Source organism: Dasypus novemcinctus, chromosome 10 (assembly GCF_030445035.2).
Source record: "Dasypus novemcinctus isolate mDasNov1 chromosome 10, mDasNov1.1.hap2, whole genome shotgun sequence".
Classification (NCBI taxonomy): domain Eukaryota; kingdom Metazoa; phylum Chordata; class Mammalia; order Cingulata; family Dasypodidae; genus Dasypus; species Dasypus novemcinctus.
This window is the reverse complement of record NC_080682.1, coordinates 8,367,445-8,386,463: the sequence shown is the minus strand read 5'-3', so window position 1 is coordinate 8,386,463 and position 19,019 is coordinate 8,367,445. Positions and strand designations below refer to the sequence as shown.

Here is a 19,019-nt window from a genome sequence, read left to right as displayed (position 1 = left end):
AATGGTTGCCTTGATTTACTTTGCTTCCAACTGTGAATGAGTTTACAAATTGTTACTAATTTTAAAAGTGGTTATGTGGTTTTTAGACAAATCTATTCAACAACAGTTATTTGCCATCTTTGATGTGCCAGGATTCATACTGAACACTACACATCTCTGTATCATGGACGCAGTTTAGTGCATTAAATAACTGACAGTAAGAGGGAGGGCTGCCTATGTCTAACGAAGCATTTGGTTGAAAGGGGGTCTAAAAGGGAAGGCACCTAGAAAAAAATTATATCTAAACTGAGATCCAAAAGGCAAGTTGGTTAGCTATGTATTGAAGCAAAAAAAGAGCATCCCAGAAGAGAGCGAGGGGTGGGGAGGGGGGGACAAGACAGCCCTGCTGAAGTGTTGATTGGAGAGGAAGAAAGGGAGGCTGAGGTGACCTTGAGATCATGTCACACCCTGAGGTGCTAACACCTGGCCGCTCTTCCCTAGGAGTGTTGTGAGGACTCAGAGGCAATAAGAAATCATTTTTATGTGAAATCCCTTTATGAACCATGTACCGTTAACATAGGTAAAATCATAGGTGTGGTGGTGGTTTGGTTCTTCTAAGTACAGCAAACACCGATGAAGTATTTGAAGTGGTAAGGATTTTTGTAGCGTTTAGAAATTGTTTGCAAGCATAGTATTTCTTTTGGTCTGTTTTCTGGTGATTCAGTTTCAACATATTTTTTTTCCCCTTGGTTTCAGGGTTCAAAAAGGATTCTTCGCTCCAATGAGATCATCCTTCCGTCTAGCGGACTTGTGGAAACAGAGCTCCAATTAACCTTCTCCCTCCAGGTGCGAATCTACTAGGCCTTAAGTCACTAGCAAGCCACATCCAGGCAGTCCCAAAACAATCTTTAATCTGCAGCTTTCTTTGATCCAAGAGCAGCCATAACTCAGTTTGGGCAGGAATGAATTATTCTTCAAGGCACCCAGAGCTTTTATGACTAGTGTGGAGGACCAAAGCAATTACTTAGCCGTCTTATGGTAAGCGTGCTGAGACCCAGGTAGGCTGCTAAAAAGCACGCCATGTCTTATTCTTCCTTAGATGGCCCAGCTAGCCACCTGCTCTGCCCTACCCATCCCACCACACTCAGCCCCATCACCTCTCCTTAATAATCCATAGCATATAACCCCAGCAGAGTGCACCACTCACAGTGCAATCCCCATCCCTCCCCTTCGCCTTATCCTTCCTAGTTTGTCTCTCTCGCCTCCTAATCCCATTAGCCCCAATTGAAGCTCATGGAGAAAACACTTGATATGATGGCAAAGAAAGAAAGAGGCAGTTTTCTGAACATGTGTGGAAACACAGAGCTGTAGAACAGAAGCCAGTCACCAAGCAGAATCTGACCCTCCAGCAGCAACTTAATGAGTCTCTTTCATACTCCAATTCCCATTTTACACAAGGGAGAGATGGAAACACAGAAAGGTGGTGTCCTCTCTAGCGGGACCCAGGTGCTTATAACCACGTGTGGCTCTGTTTTGTGCTTGGCAGTACCCTCATTTCCTTAAGCGAGATGCCAACAAGCTGCAGATCATGTTGCAAAGGAGAAAGCGCTACAAGAACCGGACCATCTTGGGCTACAAGACCCTGGCGGTGGGACTCATCAATATGGCTGAGGTGAGGGCTTGCGGGCTCCGTGCTGGGGCCTTTGGGTGTGAGAGTCTAAGAGGTGCCCCACGCCAGCCAGTTGAGCGCAGCAGCTGGTTTTCCCAGCCTGATGGCTGGTGTTTTATTTTACAAATCAATGATTTTATTGGAAATTCAGCTTATACCTCTTTTTATCAAATACTTACTAAGAGGCAAAAAGTTTTTTCTTTAAATTAATAATAATTTCAAACTTACAGAAAAGTTCTGAGAATAGTGCACCTCAACACAATTCAATCCTGACTGCACGCAGAGTTAGGCAGGCTCCACAGGTCAAGGGTGACCCTGTACAAGACAGCCCTTGCGACACCAACCCCAAGGGAGGCCCCAGGGCCACCCTCACTTCTCAGTTCACTTCTCACCAGCTGACAACCCCTCAGGTTCAGTGATCAGCTAGAATGACTCACAGAATTCAAGGAGGCACTACACTTACAATTATAGTTTTATTATAGCCAAAAAATGATATAATTCCAAAGACACCAAAAGAAGAGATGCCAAGGATGAGGTGGGAGAATCTCAAAGCAAGCTTCTGTGTCCTCTCCATGTAGAGTCAGAACGCATCACCCTTCTGGCACATCAGTGTCTATTAATAATCTGGAAAGCTCTCTGCACCTCAGGTGTCCAGGGTTTTTTTGGGGTCTCATTATGTAGGCCCCAAACCACCTTCCATCCCCTTCCCAAAGTATCTGACTTTAGAGGTTACTTCCCAGGAATGGGAGACAATGACCAGCCAAGTTTTTTATTATACTACAAATAAGTAGTATAGAGAATTCCCATATATCCTATACCCAAATTCTTCAGTTTTTAGCATTTAACATTTGCCTTATTATTCCCTCTCTGTATATTTATGATGTTTTCTTTTCTGAGCCATTTGAAAGTAAGTTGCAGGTATGATGCCCCATCCTACCTTGCTACTGCAGTATGTTAATTTCCTAAGAATAAGGATACTCTCTTACCTAAGCACTATGTCACCATAAAGATCAGGCAATTATCATAAATATAATACTACCATCAGATTATGCTAAATATCTCAATAATGTCCTTTACAGACCCAGAATCTAATCTAGGATTCCATACTGCATTTAGTCGTCATGTCTCTTTAAACTCCTTCAGTCTGAGTACAGGCTAGTTACTTAATTGAATGTTCCTTGGCTTGGTTTATCTGATGCTTTCTCAAGATCAGATTCAGGGTTCTCATTTTGGGCAGAATTACCACAAAAGTAATGCCTTGTTTCTCAATGCCACTCAGCAGATGGCACTCAATGGTGACTGCTCCATTACTGGTGACATTAATTTTTATCACGTGGAGATCTGCCGGGGAGATAATTTTGGGACCCTGTAACCATCTTTTTCCTCATGATATTTTCACCAACTAGTTTTAATGCCTGTCAATGATTCTTGCCTAAATCAGTTATTTCTATGATGGCTGCCTAACAGTAAATTCTAATTGCATCATTCCTTCTATACTTCTTAGTTCACTTTCTATTGTAAAAATAGAGCTTTCTCTTCTCTGCCATTTATTGATTGATTCATTTATTCATTTTTATCAGTTACATGTCTACTGTTTCAGTTATGTACCTATTGCTTTATTCAGTGGGTTTTAATCTGTTACTATCATTATTTATTTGATGCTCAAATTCTCTCAGATGTGACCATGCCCCTTCAAGCTGCTTCCTTTGTCCTTTTGAATAGGTCCGTTCATTCTCTTCATGCTTCCTTACTTTCTGGCACAATATTCAAGGCTCATGTTGTACTTTCCCTGACCCAACCCTGGAATGAACCAGTTCTCCAAGAAGCAGGGAGCACTGGTTCTGTTTAGTAGAGAAAAGTGCTTAAAAACAAAGAACTGGGTACTAGAAGTGTTCACTTTCCCCAGCTGGTGTCTGTGGCTTCTCTTCCCTCTCAGCAGACAAGAGCTAGAAAATGTGTGTGTTTGTGTGTGTGTGAGAGAGAGAGACACACACATACACACTATGTATGTATGTTTGAATGTATAGACAAACACACTCAGATGTGTGCGCACATCTGTATGTCTCTCTACCCATGAGTTCACATCCGTAACTCCAGTTCCAATCCAATACCATGGAGCTCGTGCTAGCCTTCCCCTTGCCATGTCTCTAGCTCCCTTTTCCAACAGCAGGAAGCCAGGCTTCCGTAATTATCCTCAGGACATCTGCTGCTTTGTGCAGTTCTGTATGCCGGCCACATCCCTTCAGCCCTAACAGGGAGAGCAGGCTGGGACCACAAGTCAGCTGTGAAACTGGGGGAGCGGATGTGGCTCACACAGTTGACCTCCCACATGGAAGGTCCTGGATCCAGTTCCTGGTGCCTTCTGAAAACACAAAAACAAACAACAAGCAAAACAAATGAAAAAAAAACAACGCAGGGAAGCCGATGTGGCTCAGTGATTGAGTGCCGGCTTCCCGCATACGAGGTCTCAGGTTCAAACCCTGGTCCCTGGTACCTCAAAAAACAAAACAAAACAAAAAAAAAACAACTGGTTTCTGTACTTTAATCAATTAAATAAGAAAACATTGCAGTCATAGTAACTAGAGTATGTGAGATAGTCCCAACCCATCTTTCTGTCTTCTTCAGGTTTTGTATCAGGATGAGGGCCTGGGAGGAGTGAATTAATGTCAGTACCCCTTTTCCCAGCTGTGTCAAGTCCTGCAATTTTCCCACATGCTGTAGCTCCTCTTCATTGCCGGAGACAGGGGACCACAGCCTGCAGGCTCAGCCCACCCAGCCTCCAGAACTAATTTCTCTGAAAAGGATTGAAAGTAAAATATAGCCCTAGATATTACGAGTCCTTTCCCAGCTCGGACCTTGCTTGTTCTTTTTAAGCACATGGCCTGGCTGCCACTTCTGGAGCTAGTTGTAAAGTAAGAATTGAAGGCATTGGCAGAACAGGACATATGGATTTGGGAGATAGTGAAAAAGAAGATATATTAGCAGGATGCTATGACCATGGGCTTGCATTGTCATGGGATTCATGGGCCACTCAGTGGGAAGGTGTTTCCATTGCCATGCTTTGGCAGGTGATGCAGCACCCGAATGAAGGTGCCCTGGTGCTTGGCCTGCACAGCAACGTGAAGGATGTCTCTGTGCCTGTAGCAGAAATCAAGATCTACTCCCTGTCCAGCCAACCAATTGACCACGAAGGAATCAAATCCAAGCTGTCTGGTAAGATGTACACAGCATCTGGAGGCTCTGGGGATCGAGAGGGAGCCCATCTCCTGATCTCCATCTGGGGGAAGCTAAACAAGGCAGCACCTAAAATGTTCCTAGGAAAGAGAAGCTTCAAGATCCCCCAGAGTAGACTGTGGTTGTGGCCATGGACCCCTCTCCTCAACCCTGGCAGTGTTTCCACTAGTGGAGACCCGAGATCCCAGCCCCTCGTCTCTTAGGCACATCTTGCCACGGCCAGGTTGTCTTACTCAGGTGTCTCCCCAGATCGTTCTCCAGATATTGACAATTATTCTGAGGAGGAGGAGGAGAGTTTCTCATCAGAACAGGAAGGCAGCGATGATCCACTGCACGGGCAGGTACCTTTCCACAGCCCCTCACATGAAGTGCTGAGAAGCAAGTCCCAGCCCTCCGAGGTTTCCCAACCTCACTCTATCCCCTTCCCACTCAGGACCTGTTCTATGAAGATGAGGATCTGAGGAAGGTAAAGAAGACCCGGAGGAAACTCACCTCAGCCTCTGCCATCACACGGGTGAGCCTCAAAGGTCTGGGGGGAGAGGGGCACCGAGATTTTCAGTCTGGGGGTAGGTGGGAATGGTAGTGCCCAATTTCCTGGGAGCTTTTTTTTTTAAGTCTGCACATGGCCCTCCCCTCAAGATTGTGATCATCCCTCTGGGAGACATGCCGCCCGCCCCCACCCAGTTAAGACTCTCTTCACGCGTTCTTCTTCAGAGATCAAGCCAGCTCTCTCCAGGACCGTCACCATATGTAATCACTGTTTGAACTTACCCAGAAATAATAGGCTAGTCATTTGAACTGTGGGTTTGATGAGGTTTAAATGTATTAGATATAGTTCCTCCCTTGATGGAATCATAACCTTGGAGATAAATGCCTTTGGATTGTATGTCCTGCATAAGAGTTCCTCAAGAATCACTATTTTTTGGTGAAATTAGAATCCTGGGCTCAGAAACTTGAAACTTGAATACATAGGTTAATTTTGACTGATTCTGAAGCTCCTTGTATTGTGCTAAAGTATCTGGGAGGGATAAAAGTCTTACGACCTTTTTAGAAGAGACGTTCACCATTGTATTTTTCTCTAGAGGCCTCCTGATTCTTTCTAGTCCAGAGCTAGCCTAGAGCCCAGCACCCTAAGGGTGGAGTTCCCCATCACTGTCGTGAGTTCAGTGTAGGCCAAACCTTCCACATGTGTTGTACCTAAGCCTGGCGTTCCACTGTGAAAAAATGCTATCACCTCTCAGATCATCCTGAGGTATCACTGGACTTAACTTTAAATTCCTCAAGACCTTGATTTCCCCATTTAATCCATGACTAGAGATCGTGAGCATGGTTTCATTGTCCTTATGTTTCTAATTGCTGATTGGCACTCCAAAGCAGCCAGGAAGAGGCTGTGGGGCCCTAGAGCCTCATATACCAAACGTGCAAGGCAAAGTCAGTGACAGGAAGATCCTGGCGTTGTGCTCTGGTGACGGTGAGAGGCTACAGGAGTCTCTCTTTGTTGTAGCTCCTTCTGCTAAGTACTTTTTCCTGCTCCATAACCACAAAGAAGCCCTATTTTCTTCCCCAAAGGTGGCCTCTGCAGCTTTATAAATCGCCTGTTCCTCCGGTGTCCTCCATAGCTTTACCGTAATGCTACCAGTGCTATTAATACCCACTCCCCCAAAGATTTTAGCTCCAAGCACTTTACAGTCAGATTTGCAGAGACTTAAGTAATTGGCTTTTAGTTTCCACCTCCTTCTGTACACATGCATTATTCTCTCCCTGCCAGGAACGCTTTATTCTAGACACACTAATCTTGCTGTTCTCTGAATAGGCTCACACGTCTCTGTCACCATGAACGCAAGTTGTTTTCTCTGCTTTGGAAGCCTTGCCCTCCCTTCAAAGCCTTGCTTAGTCTTATTTACAAGTTCATCTTTTTTTCCATCCCCAGTTGATGAGTCTACCCTTTAGACAAGAAACCCATATGTGCCCAGTGTTGGAGACATAGGAATAAATAAAGCCCAGTTTGGGAAGCAGACTTGGCCCAATGGATAGGGCATCCGCCTACCACATGGGAGGTCCGCAGTTCAAACCCCGGGCCTCCTTGACCCGTGTGGAGCTGGCCCGTGCACAGTGCTGATGCGTGCAGGGAGCGCCATGCCACACAGGGGTGTCCCCCGCATAGGGGAGCCCCACGCGTGCGCCCCATAGGGAGAGCCTCCCAGCGCAAAAGAAATGCAACCTGCCCAGGAGTGGTGCCGCACGCACGGAGAGCTGACACAACAAAAAGAAACAAAGATTCCTGGTGCTGCTACTAAGGATAGAAGCGGTCACAGAAGAACACAGCAAGCAGCCAACTGGGGATGGGGAAGGGGAGAGAAATAAAAAATAAATCTTTGAAAAAAAAAAAAACCCAGTTTATGCCCTCAAGGAACTCACAGTGTCTCATTACAAAAACTTATCTAGGAGAGTGGATGTAGCTCAACTGGTTGAGCTCCTGCTTCCCATGTAGGTCCTGGGTTTGATCACCGGTACCTCCTAAAAACAAACAAACAAATGAATAATAACCAATCTCAGAGAGCAGATGTGGCTCAAGCAGTTAAGCGCCTGCCTCTCACATGGGAGTTCCTGGGTTCAGTTCCTAGTACCTCCTAGAGAAAACAAGCCATGAGCAAAACAACAACAACAAAAAACAGGGAAACTGACTTGGCCCAGTGGTTACAGCGTCCGTCTACCACATAGGAGGTCCGCGGTTCAAACCCCGGGCCTCCTTGACCCGTGTGGAGCTGGCCCACACGCAGTGCTGATGCGTGCAAGGAGTGCCGTCCTACACAGGGGTGTCCCCCACATAGGGGAGCCCCACATGCAAGGAGTGCGCCCCGTAAGGAGAGCCGCCCAGCACGAGAGAAAGTGCAGCCTGCCCAGGAATGGCACCGCCCACACTTCCCGTGCCGCTGACGACAACAGAAGCGGACAAAGAAACAAGACACAGCAAATAGACACAGAGAACAGACAATCGTGGGAAGGGGTGGAATTAAATAAATAAATAAATAAATAAATCTTTTAAAAAACAACAACAACAAAAAACAACCAAACAGACAAGGGAGCCAAGTCAGGGGAGCCAGTGTGGCTCAGTGGTTGAGTGCCAGCCTCCCACATATGAGGTCCCGGGTTCAGTCCCAGTACTTCAAAAAAAAATAAAATCTCTCATTGGGAAAAGGATGTAGCTGAGTGGTTGAGCTCCAGCTTCCTATGTACAAGGTCCTGGGTTCAATCCCCAGTACCTCCTTAAAACAAAACAAAAACCTATCTAAACAAGTCATTGCAATAGGATAGGCGCTATGAGCTAGAGATCTGTAGAGGGAACAGTGGACACTAAGGGATAAGTGACCACCTCTGACTAGTAGTACCAGGGGGCTTCACAGAGAGATGCCAGGAGAAGAGGCTTTAAGGATAAATAGAACTTCACTAACGGGATTTGTGGACATTTTTTATTTAAGGCAGGAAGTATCATATGTAAAGGCCTAGAGATGTAAAGAGCATGGGTTTCCAAGAACTCATTTCTACTTGAAATGGGAGTGTATGGGGCTGGATGATAAGGTGAGGCTAGAGAGAGGCAGAGCCAGCTCTCAGACAGACGCGTGCCTTACATGTAAGCTTTGTTCTCCAGGCAGTGAAGGCCTGGAAGACTTCTAGATAGGAGAGGAAGGTAATCAGATTTGCATTTAGAAAGATCACTATGGACTCTGGTGGGAACAAGATTGGAAAACTGGCCAGGATGGTGGGATAGAAAGGGGCACAGGGCGGCATAGGTCGTGTCTGCTGAAGGCCATTGCATTGTTGATCCCAGAGAGGTGCGAGAAGAAAGGCCTAAACAAAAGCAGTGGCATTGCAGATTAAAAAGAAGGGTAGGAGTTAGCAAATACTGGGGCGTGGGGAAAAGGAGAGAGCCCAAAGGGGAGGGGAGAGATGCCAGGTGTAGGCTCGGGAGACTGGGCTGATTGGTGACATTTTTGGTCAGGCTAGGGATACAGGAAAAGGAGAAAGTGAATTCCACTTTGGAAGTATCGAGTGTGTGGTGCCTGTGGGATGTGCAGGTGGACATCACCAGTCAGCACTATGGGTCTGAAGCCCCAGAGAAAGGGCTGAGCTGGAGATGCAGGCCCAGGGCGGCAGTAGAGGGTCTGGAGGTAGATGAGGCCACCTCCTCCCATCCTGGCCTCTACATGGCACTAAGAGCTGCACTCGAATTCGTATTGCACAGCCCTTTCTTCCCTGATGAGTTTGAAGTACCAGAGGGTAAAAACTATATCTTCTTATCTTTGTATCCTCCCACAGTTCTCTACAAGTGTGCTCTCAATCAGTTCAGTGGAATTGATCACTGCGCACAAGTAGATGTTGTTTGAGAACTATTGTGCAATTTCTCTCTGCAGCAACCTAACATCAAACAGAAGTTTGTGGCCCTCCTGAAGCGGTTTAAAGTCTCAGATGAGGTATGACCCCTTACTTCCAAGGGGGTTGGTGAGTAGAATTCCCTCAGTTTGCCACCCATTGCTGGGTGCACGCTGTGTCTCCACTGGGAGTCCAGGTTCCAGGATTATGATTCCTGCTCCACCTTGCTTGCCTAGTGACTCCCCAAGGGCTGCTGAGAGGACAGCTAAGGAAGGGCTTTAAGCTGCTTGAATGGAGAAAGGAAGCCTTTGCATGGATCTCTCAAGGTTTAACTTTTTTGAAGACAGAGGAGCAAAAGTTACACCTAACCAGTGGTTAATACTGAAGCTTCCAGTGTGAGATATTAGTAACAAATACAGTTGTTGTTTTTTCAATTTCCTCTTATATCCTGAGGGGAACCTTGAGGTAGGAGTGAGGCCTGTGAGGGGGCGTTTCCTCAAGGGTCAGCGCCGGGTGGCTGGAGCTGACTGTTGTTACTAGACAGTCTCTTCCTTGGGCCCTGGGAGGCCTGGTACCCGTTTTCAGACTACTCTTCTCAGTGGGCTGAAAAAGGGAAAATTGTTGAAAGGGAGATTTCTTTGTCCTTCTGTAGGCTGTAGAGAAAAGTGGAACTAGTCCACATGGTCTTCTAGGTTTTTCTGGTGCCTGTTCCTTGGGAGAGGTATTTGAGCACCTGAGCTTTTCTTCCGGATACCAGGTCCATAGTGTGGAGTGGCAGAGAGGAAACCCGAAAGGGAGAGGTGGCCTCCCCACAGCACTGCTCTCCGGGTCGGGCCTCAGGCAGGGTGTCAAGGCTGCCCTGCTGAGTGCGGCGCTGCAGTGTGTCCCTTATGGGGCAGCAGTGTGGAGGCCGGTTCAGAGCCGGCCCAGGAGAAAGGGCCTGGGAGTCTCCCACAGTTGTTAATAGGGCTAAACCCAAATTCAAAGATTTTTCCCCTACAGGTGGGCTTTGGGCTGGAGCATGTATCCCGGGAGCAGATACGGGAAGTAGAAGAGGACCTGGATGAACTGTACGACAGTCTGGAGATGTACAATCCCAGCGACAGTGGCCCTGAGATGGAGGAGACAGAGAGCATCCTCAGCACTCCAAAGCCCAAGCTCAAGTGAGGCCCAGACCTCCGTCAGAAACCGCCCTACTCCTCTCCTCCTCAGGCCAGCAACCTCCTAAGCGCCCCTCCCTCACTTTCCCTCTGTTACCAGGGAGTATTGGTTTTTCGTCCTTGTTGACCCTTTCGCTGTCTGGGAAAAGATCCTTGTTGTTGCCGGGTAGAGTCTCCTGAAGTCCTTGGGTCCAGGCCCCGCCGCGCCAGCCTCTCACTAGGCTGTGTCCTTCCTCCCTCCCCAGGCGTCCCGAAGCCTAGGTCGGGCCTCCTCCAGCCGCAGCTCTGCCCAGCCCTCCCCCAGCCGCCGTGCTGAGTCACGGTGGCCACTGACCCTGGCTCTGCTTCTCTGCCCTAGGCCCTTCTTTGAGGGAATGTCGCAGTCCAGCTCACAGACGGAGATCGGCAGCCTCAACAGCAAGGGCAGCCTCGGGAAAGACACCACCAGCCCCGTGAGCAGGACCGCGAGGGGTGGGGACACGACAGGGCAGGGGCGGTGCCGGGCCTCCCGTAGCTCTGGGCTCTGGGCTGCTCTGCTCATGGCTGGCTTGTGACTTCATCTCGTTTCCACTTCGGGGTTCCTCATCTCAGTTGGGGGTGGGAGCTCAGTCCTCTCTGCACTGCCATGCCGGCCTGTGCACCCCTTAGCTTGCCGCCTTCCCCAGCCCTCAGCACGCTGTAGCTGCGCACGGCACACGTGGGCGTGCGGCCAGTGGGGAGTGGGGGTGTTGGTGCATTCCAGGCGGGTGTGAAGGGGCAGGGAAACCCACCAAATCTGGCCAGGAGGCAGTCAGTTGGCTTTGGTGGGTGGAGAATTCATGTTGGGAAGCAGTGCCTTCAAAGGCTTTAGAATTTCTTGGGCAGGTTTCCATTTTGCCAAGTGAGCAAAAGGCGAAAGGAGCTATCGCCTGTAGCATCCCAAGAGCCCAGCATCACCCCGCGCCATGCTCTGTGGATCAGTCAGGGAGCCTGGCTTGGTGCTGTGTACCTGCTTTGGGCCTTGGGGAGCGTCAGCCCCTCATCCCCCACTGAAGATAAGAAGACTTTGTGCATGATTTCATTGCACGGCTTACGGTTTGCTGAAAGCCCATTATCTTTTCTATAGATCAGAGAGACGGAATCCTTTACAGCCTTTCTGTTCCTGCTTTACAGTCAGATGGAGCTTAGGGTCATTTACTCCCTAGAGGGAAATAGGTGTTAATCGTAAGAAAATGATAGGCGGTCTGTGAGACACCGCATCCGCTGAAACGCACCGGTGGCTGTGAGCTATAAACCACCTGGGCTGGTTTGGAGGCCTCTCATGGCTGGCTTACTGACTGCTGCCACCAGGTGGCGCCCTGGCACACCGTATGGCTCTTCCCAGTTAAGGCACTGCGGGAAGAGCAACCCTCTGAGAACCCGGCCACGTGGAGTTAGTGAGGAAATACAGGGCAGAGGACTGCCGCCCGAACCCAGAGTCCACCGAGAAACCTCAGGCCTTCCGCTACCACACCCTGGACCCCCAGTGACTCCCCAGCCCAGGTTCATGGTGGCCTGGAGCTGGGAGGACCCACTTCCTGCTTCTGTTCAGAAGGTGACTGGGAGTTCTTTTCTCTCACAGCCAAGCTGCTGAATGGCTCAGCTAAAGCAGCACCGTGCGCTTGCACGGACCCATGGGCCAGTGTCCACCCAAAATATAGTTATATGGTATAATTCTAGAGATACCGAACAAATGTTCCTGTACTGTATCTAAATTTAATTAAATTACTAACTGGGAATGCCCAGAAACAACTAAGCACAACTGATAACATATCATGAATGCTCAATAAATGCTAGTGATCATGGTTATTTAATCCATAAAGAAACTCTTTCTATACTAACGAAAGTGTTTCTGGGCTGACAGAATTTGGCCAAAGCTTCTCTTTCAGTCTGTTATGCGGTTTACAAAATTGAGGGAGGCGCCTTTGATGCTGCATTTGTAAAGGTAAAAATGTTGGTATAAGAGCCCAGTTGAGTGTCACTTTTTACAGTATGAGGGTCTCAGGGTCTAAGTCTCTGCTTAGGCAAAAAATGATTTGGGGCAGGATAGAGCGGATTCAGAGCAAATGCTCTGGAGGCAGACTCCTGAGTGTAACCTTGACTCCGTGGCTCCATCTGCTGGGTGGTCTGGGGCGTTACCAGGCCTTGGCTTCCTCATCTACAAAGTGCAGGTTAAAACCATGTACTTTACAAGGTAGTATGAAGATATAATGCAGATAAGATGTCTAGCAGCATGGTGCTTTATTGATTGTTCGACTGATCAGTTGACTTATTGCATGGTGAGCGAAGAGCAAGTACAAGCTGCTTAGTGAGTCTTTCAAATTCTGGTTCCCTTGGACAAATTTCAGACTCACTTTGCTGGTTCTCTGCTGCTATTTCTATTTTGAAGAGCTCCATATGTCTTGATGTGGGTGTGGAACTTTGGAATCCTTTACATAGAAAGACATGTTGAGAAATACAGAGCAAGACTGTGCTCCTACATGGAGAATTCTAAATGTGTTAGAAAAAGGGTATCAGAATTGCACATACGTCTGCCTTCCTGAACATGCTGCCTCGGCTCTGGTCCTCTTTTCCTGATTTCCAAGCATCGTTTTTTGGGGGTTTTTTTTTCCTTAAAAATTTTGTTCCCCACATTTTCAGATGATTCAGTTTATCACTAAAATCATAACTTCTGCTGATACAAATTATGACAGTTGTTGCATTTTCCCAAGACTTGAGCCCACCACAACAACATAATTTGGTTTTTTAATCTAACATTAAGCCCTGGAAATGCTACAAGGCAGCCGAGACTGCCTGCTGCTGAAAGCTCCTCTTCCTATAGCACTGTAAATAATGGTAATCTAGCATGTTACCCCACCTCTTGCCCCTCACATGAACATGTGCACACACTCTTCAGCAGCTGAGATTGCCCACGGGCAAGTGCAGCTAGGATACCTCCAGAGCCAAGCAATGAGACACAACTATGGCCCTGCTGGCGTTCCAGAACGCTGGGGTGAAAGAAGCCCTTTACTACTTACAGGAACAGGTGTAGAAACTTGGAGGAATGGGAGTTTGTTCCTAGAGGGATTGTCTGGGACATCTTGAAGGGTCAGTAAATAACCCACACAAGTGCACCCCAACCCCAATCCACGTTAAGATCTTATCCGATGATTGTATCTATGCCATGAAATAGTGCTGTAGCTTTCATAGGCCTTGACAGCCAGTCAAACAACTTTAAAAATCTCTCAGCCGAACCATGTTACTGCTCCAGTTTATTCTCTTTAAAACATTTTTAATTCATTTGTAATACTAAGATCCAAAATTGAATGAAATCATCTTCAGCCTTAGTCCTGACCAGGACTTCTCTGTGATTTTAGGCTCTATTTAACATGAGTTAGGCATATAGACAATCTGTAAATGGACTAGCTGTGCAGTCTGGAGGTCGCCTCTTTTGCAAGGCTGTGAGCAGTTACACGAGGCAACCGTCTCCAAAACCTGGGGTCCTGGGGTCTGGTTAAAGTATATTGGGTTAGTCTTGCAGATTGCTTAGAGCAGCGGTTCCCATCTGGGGGCGATTTTGCCGCCCAGGGGGCGGGGGCATTTAGAGATGTCTGGAAACATTTTTGGTTGTCACGACTGGGGGAGTGTTGCTGCGGCATCTACTGGGTAGAAGCCAGGGATGCTGCTAAATGTCCTCTACTACACAAGACAGACCCCCCCCCAACACAGAGTGACCCGGCCCAAAATGCCAGCAGTGCCGAGGTGGAGGAGACCCTGGTTTAGAGCGTGACAGAGAGAGCCAATCCCCTGGGCTCATTATTACTAGCCTAATCTTTCTCGGGGAAAGGATTTTGAGTCATTGGGAGGAAGTGAGAGATCCTTGATCTTTTCTGACTCCCATGGTGAAACAAATTCACTGGGGCCAGTAATTTCCCTACATCCAAGACCCATGACCCATAACACCTGAGCTCAGCTACTCATGACTTTGACTTTGGTGTCTGCACAGCCGGAAGCATTATTAGCAAATATGAAAAATCTGCCTATCTATATTTGCAATGTAAATTTTTAATATTCATAAGAAATGCTTATAAGAGTTGGAGACAAGTGGAGAATTAATTTAAACCTAAATGGCTTAACATTGGATGACTTTTTGCTCAGTCTATTCTGTTAGAGAGTTTTCTAGATGTTTCTACTAGGCAAGAAGCCTGCCTTCTATGGAGGTCTTGAGTCTCAAAATCAAAGGCCTTATTTCTTCTCAGCAACTTGCAAAAGAGTCCCTATGAGCCCTAGGGCGTTGACTTACTGAATCCAGGACCGGAGGCCTTCTGGATCCAGTAACAAAGCCATCTAAACTTGGAGTTTCTCTTCCCTAGTGACTTTCTGTGGGAGTCAGGATTTCTGGGTTCTACCTCTACTCTGGTATTGACTTAATAATTAACAGTGTAACAACCCTCAGAAGCTTAGCTTTCACAAAAATATACCCCTTTTAAGATGAAAGCCCTAAAGATTTTATGAGTCCAAAGATTAAGCAAAAGTATTTTAAGCTTCTTAAGAACCTAGTAAAACAAGTAAAAGTGGTAGTTATTTGGATCAGTGATGACTAACATAATTTTTGCAGATGGAATTGGCTGCTCTAGAAAAAGTCAAATCTACTTGGATTAAAAACCCAGATGACAGCTTGACTGAAACAGACACTCTGGTATGTATGGTTCGGTCTTCTGTTTCAGCTGTTTAAAATAGTGTTTATACCTATAGAAATAAAGGCAAAAAGACCCTCAGAACCACCCTGGGAATTCTGTCTGAATCTGTAGGCTAACGAATGCCCTGCCTTCTATTTTTCCCAAATCCTTACCCATGGAATGTAACCTACTCTAGAGACCCAGGTCACTCCCAAATTAACAAACCAGAAATTAGTTCTGACCAAATGGTAGTTTGGATGGTTTCTCAACATCTCTCACCCTCATCTACGTCTGAGAGATGATGCCCAGTGCCTTCCTCTGCAATGCCTTCCCTTTCTCCTTGAAGGTTGCTCTTACAGTGGCCAGGCAGCCCAGGACACTAAAGGCTGGGATGCCCCACTTTATTAAACATTTAATCCCACATATTTGCTGTGCATCTGCAGTGGGCTGAGCACTGAAAATGGAAAGATGAGTACACCATGGCACTGCCATCAAGGACCCCACCCTCCAGGGGAAAAGCCAACCTGTACATACCCAGTATTGAGGCTTTTAGATGTCTAGGGAGGTGCAGATGGATTCTGAGTTAGGGAGAGGACATCAGAGATGGGCCCTCAAGACACTGATTAGAGTGGGACTGGAGGCTGGACACGTTGGGTAGAAGGATCAAGAGGGAGCAGAGAACTTTACCAGGTGCAGTCTGGAGGTGTGCTGTGTATCAGCCTCAACCTGAGGCCCTTCCACTGGTTCAACGGAATCAGAAAAGGAGTTATTTTAGGCTCATGTTTCCTATAGTAAATAATATTACAATAAAGATATGGTGTTTGACGAAACATTAGACTTGGTACCAGGTTAATTTAAAACTTACTATATTAACTTGTACTTCATAGTTCACCAATAATCTGAATAACCCAGCTTCCACTCTTGCCCCACTCTGGTCCATGCTGCACGTAGCAATCACAGTCTTTTCAAAATGAAATCATGTCACTTCCTGATTAAAACTCCAGTGATGGACCAAATCTCGGACATAATATTGATTAAAAGAAGCCAGGGAGAGAAACGGATTTAGCTCAACTGATAGAGCATCTGTCTACCACATGGGAGATCCAGGGTTCAAACCCAGTGCCTCCTGACCCATGTGGTGAGCTGGCCCATGCACAGTGCTGATGCATGCAAGGAGTGCCGTGCCACGCAGGGGTATCCCCCACATAGGGGAGCCCCATGTGCAAGGAGTGTACCCCTAAAGGAGAGCAGCCTCGTGTGAAAAACTTGCAACCTGCCCAGGAGTGGTGCTGCACACACGGAGAGCTGACACAGCAAGATGACGCAACAAAAAGAGATACAGATTCCCAGTGCCACTGACAAGAATACAAGTGGACACAGAAGAACACACAGCAAATGGACACAGAGGGCAGACAACTAGGGAGGAGGGGTAAGGGGAGAGAAATTTTAAAAGTAAATAAATAAAGAATTGGTTTTTAAAAAAAAAGATGGAAAGTGGACTTGGCCCAATAGATAGGGCGTCCGCCTACCACATGGGAGGCCCGCCGTTCAAACCCTGGGCCTCCTTGACCCGTGTGGAGCTGGCCCATGCACAGTGCTGATGCACGCAAGGAGTGCCCTGCCACACAGGGGTGTCCCCTGCGTAGGGGAGCCCCACGCGCAAGGAGTGCGCCCTGCAAGGAGAGTCGCCCAGCGCGAAAGTGCAGCCTGCGCTCTGCACACACGGAGAGCTGACACAACAAGATGACACAAAACGAAACACAGATTCCCAGTGCCACTGATAAGGATAGAAGCGGTCACAGAAGACCATACAGCAAATGGACACAGAGAGCAGACAACTGGGGGGGAGGGAGGGGAAGGGGAGAAAAATAAATAAAAATAAATCTTAAAAAAAAAAAGAAAAAATTGTATTAAAAAAAGAAGCAGCAGCAGCAGCCAGGTATAAGCTAATACATATCATGTGATTCCATTTATGTGAAATTCACAACAGGTAGAACTAATCTATGATGACAGGAATCAGAGTACCTGTTACCTCCGGAGTGGGGATTGACTGGGAGGGGCACGCAGGAAACTTCTGGAGTGCTGAAAAATGTTCTGTGCCTTGATCTGGGTAATGGTCACCAGGGAGCATGAAAATTCAAGCTGTGTATTTTATTTTTTATTTATTTATTTTTTTAAATATGGAACACTTCATGAATTTGCTTGTCATCCTTGCACAGAGGCCATGCTAATCTTCTCTGTATCGTTCCAATTTTAGTATATGTTCTGCCAAAGCAAGCGCAAGCTATGTATTTTAGATCTGCTCACTCTAGTCTATTTTTTAAAAATGAGCAAAAGCAGAGAGGTATGAAGGTAAAGGCAGTTGTCTATCAACCGATGAACGGATAAACAAACTGTGGTAGTATACTCACACAGTGGAATGATATGCAGCTGTAAGAAGAAATGAAGTCGTGAAGCATACGACAACATGGATGAACCCGGAGGACATTATGTTGAGTGAAGCGAGCCAGACACAAAAGGATGAATTCTATATGGTTGTGCTACTATAAACCAAATATACTGTGTAACATATTGTACGATTAAAAAAAAGTTTATATGTATCCAGTACATTTAATTGAGAAATGTATATTTTTATTCAAAAATAAAAAAGGTACAGGGCATACCTGGGGAGCAGTAGACCACTAGAGCGAGAGCTTTAAGGAAATGGTGGGCCCAGGGGAGGAGGGATGAAAGATGAACTTAGAAGGGAGATGTGGGCCAGACCATGAAGGCCTCAAATGCCACACAAAAGAAAAAAGAATTGGACTGCATTCTAGGCAGAACACAGCTCTTGCAGTTGTTTGAATAGTGACATGATGTGATTAGCTTGTACTTTCGGAAGACAGCTCTGGCAACATGATTTGAAGAGGGAGAAAATGTGAATTGTGAGGATTGTTGAAAGAGATCTGAGAAAAGAGGCAACAAGGCCTGGATGAGGAAGGTGGAAGAGGAAAGGGTGACATGAGAGTGCGGAGGTGGGCTCTGCAGGCGCTGGCACCTGGATGAGAGAGGAAAGGAGAACTCCAAGGCAGATGCCAGGAAGACTGGCAAGGTCGGGGTACCTTCTAACGTCAGTGATGCCTCTGAACCACATAGGCATGGCCTCGTGAGGTCCAGGACCTTTTTTGAGGCCCATAAGGGAGCTAGGGAGAGAGGTGAAGGGGTTTACCACCTTGCCACCTAGAGAAACTAGGTCATCATCCCACCGTGTGTCGACAAATAGTCCACAAATGTAGACGGCAGAGGTGAGTAGCACGGGACAGTGCCCAGCACAGCGGGGTCCCTGCATTAAACAGTAACCCTTTCCCATCAGTGAGGTCGGCGTTTCATGAACCATGTGGTTCCAGGAAAGAAAAGCAAATGAATGACTCCTCAGGATGTGATGGGTCCTTGCAGGGCTCTGTCAAGGCACGTGGGTGCCATTGAGAAGTAACCCTCACTGCTTCCTCTCCTCCATGGCAGGAAATCACTGACCAGGACATGTTTGGAGATGTAAGCACCAGTCTGGTTGTACCAGAGAAAGTCAAAACTCCCATGAAATCCAGCAAAACGGATCTGCAGGGCTCTGCCTCCCCCAGGTATTCAAGCTGAGAAAGAAACTCCCCAAACGTGGGAGGGGGTGCAGGCGGCCAAGCAGATGGGATACTTCTGGGGCTCTGTTTGGTGTAGACTCATGACCTCAGGAAGGAGTGGGCCGGGAACAGCTTTTGGGTCAGAGAGGTTGTTTAAGCACTTCTTTCCTCGTCTCTGACAGCAAAGTGGAGGGAGTGCACACACCGCGGCAGAAGAGGAGCACACCCCTGAAGGAGCGGCAGCTCTCCAAGCCCCTGAGCGAGAGGACCAACAGTTCAGACAGCGAGCGCTCGCCTGACCTGGGCCACGGCACGCAGG

At 47.2% G+C, this 19,019-nt stretch overlaps 1 protein-coding gene and 1 non-coding gene across 4 annotated transcripts in view; one reads left to right on the top strand and one right to left on the bottom strand.

Annotated features, from left to right (window-relative positions):
- The window catches only part of PACS1 (phosphofurin acidic cluster sorting protein 1), a 187,975-nt gene that overhangs the window by 156,408 nt on the left and 12,548 nt on the right, over positions 1-19,019 (top strand). For 2 of the 3 annotated variants that reach the window (XM_058305145.2, XM_071217950.1), the window contains exons 3-14: positions 736-825; positions 1,526-1,651; positions 4,717-4,861; positions 5,132-5,223; positions 5,316-5,396; positions 9,295-9,354; positions 10,256-10,416; positions 10,772-10,865; positions 11,777-11,986; positions 15,029-15,109; positions 18,591-18,706; positions 18,883-19,018. In XM_058305145.2, the coding sequence (XP_058161128.1) occupies positions 736-825; positions 1,526-1,651; positions 4,717-4,861; positions 5,132-5,223; positions 5,316-5,396; positions 9,295-9,354; positions 10,256-10,416; positions 10,772-10,865; positions 11,777-11,986; positions 15,029-15,109; positions 18,591-18,706; positions 18,883-19,018 (1,392 nt within the window). The remainder of the gene's footprint in view (positions 1-735; positions 826-1,525; positions 1,652-4,716; positions 4,862-5,131; positions 5,224-5,315; positions 5,397-9,294; positions 9,355-10,255; positions 10,417-10,771; positions 10,866-11,776; positions 11,987-15,028; positions 15,110-18,590; positions 18,707-18,882; position 19,019) is intronic. The other variant, XM_058305146.2, reaches the window with a different exon arrangement.
- Positions 17,264-17,368, bottom strand: LOC111762751 (U6 spliceosomal RNA). The gene has a single exon (XR_002795785.1). It is a non-coding gene; the product is annotated as a U6 spliceosomal RNA (small nuclear RNA).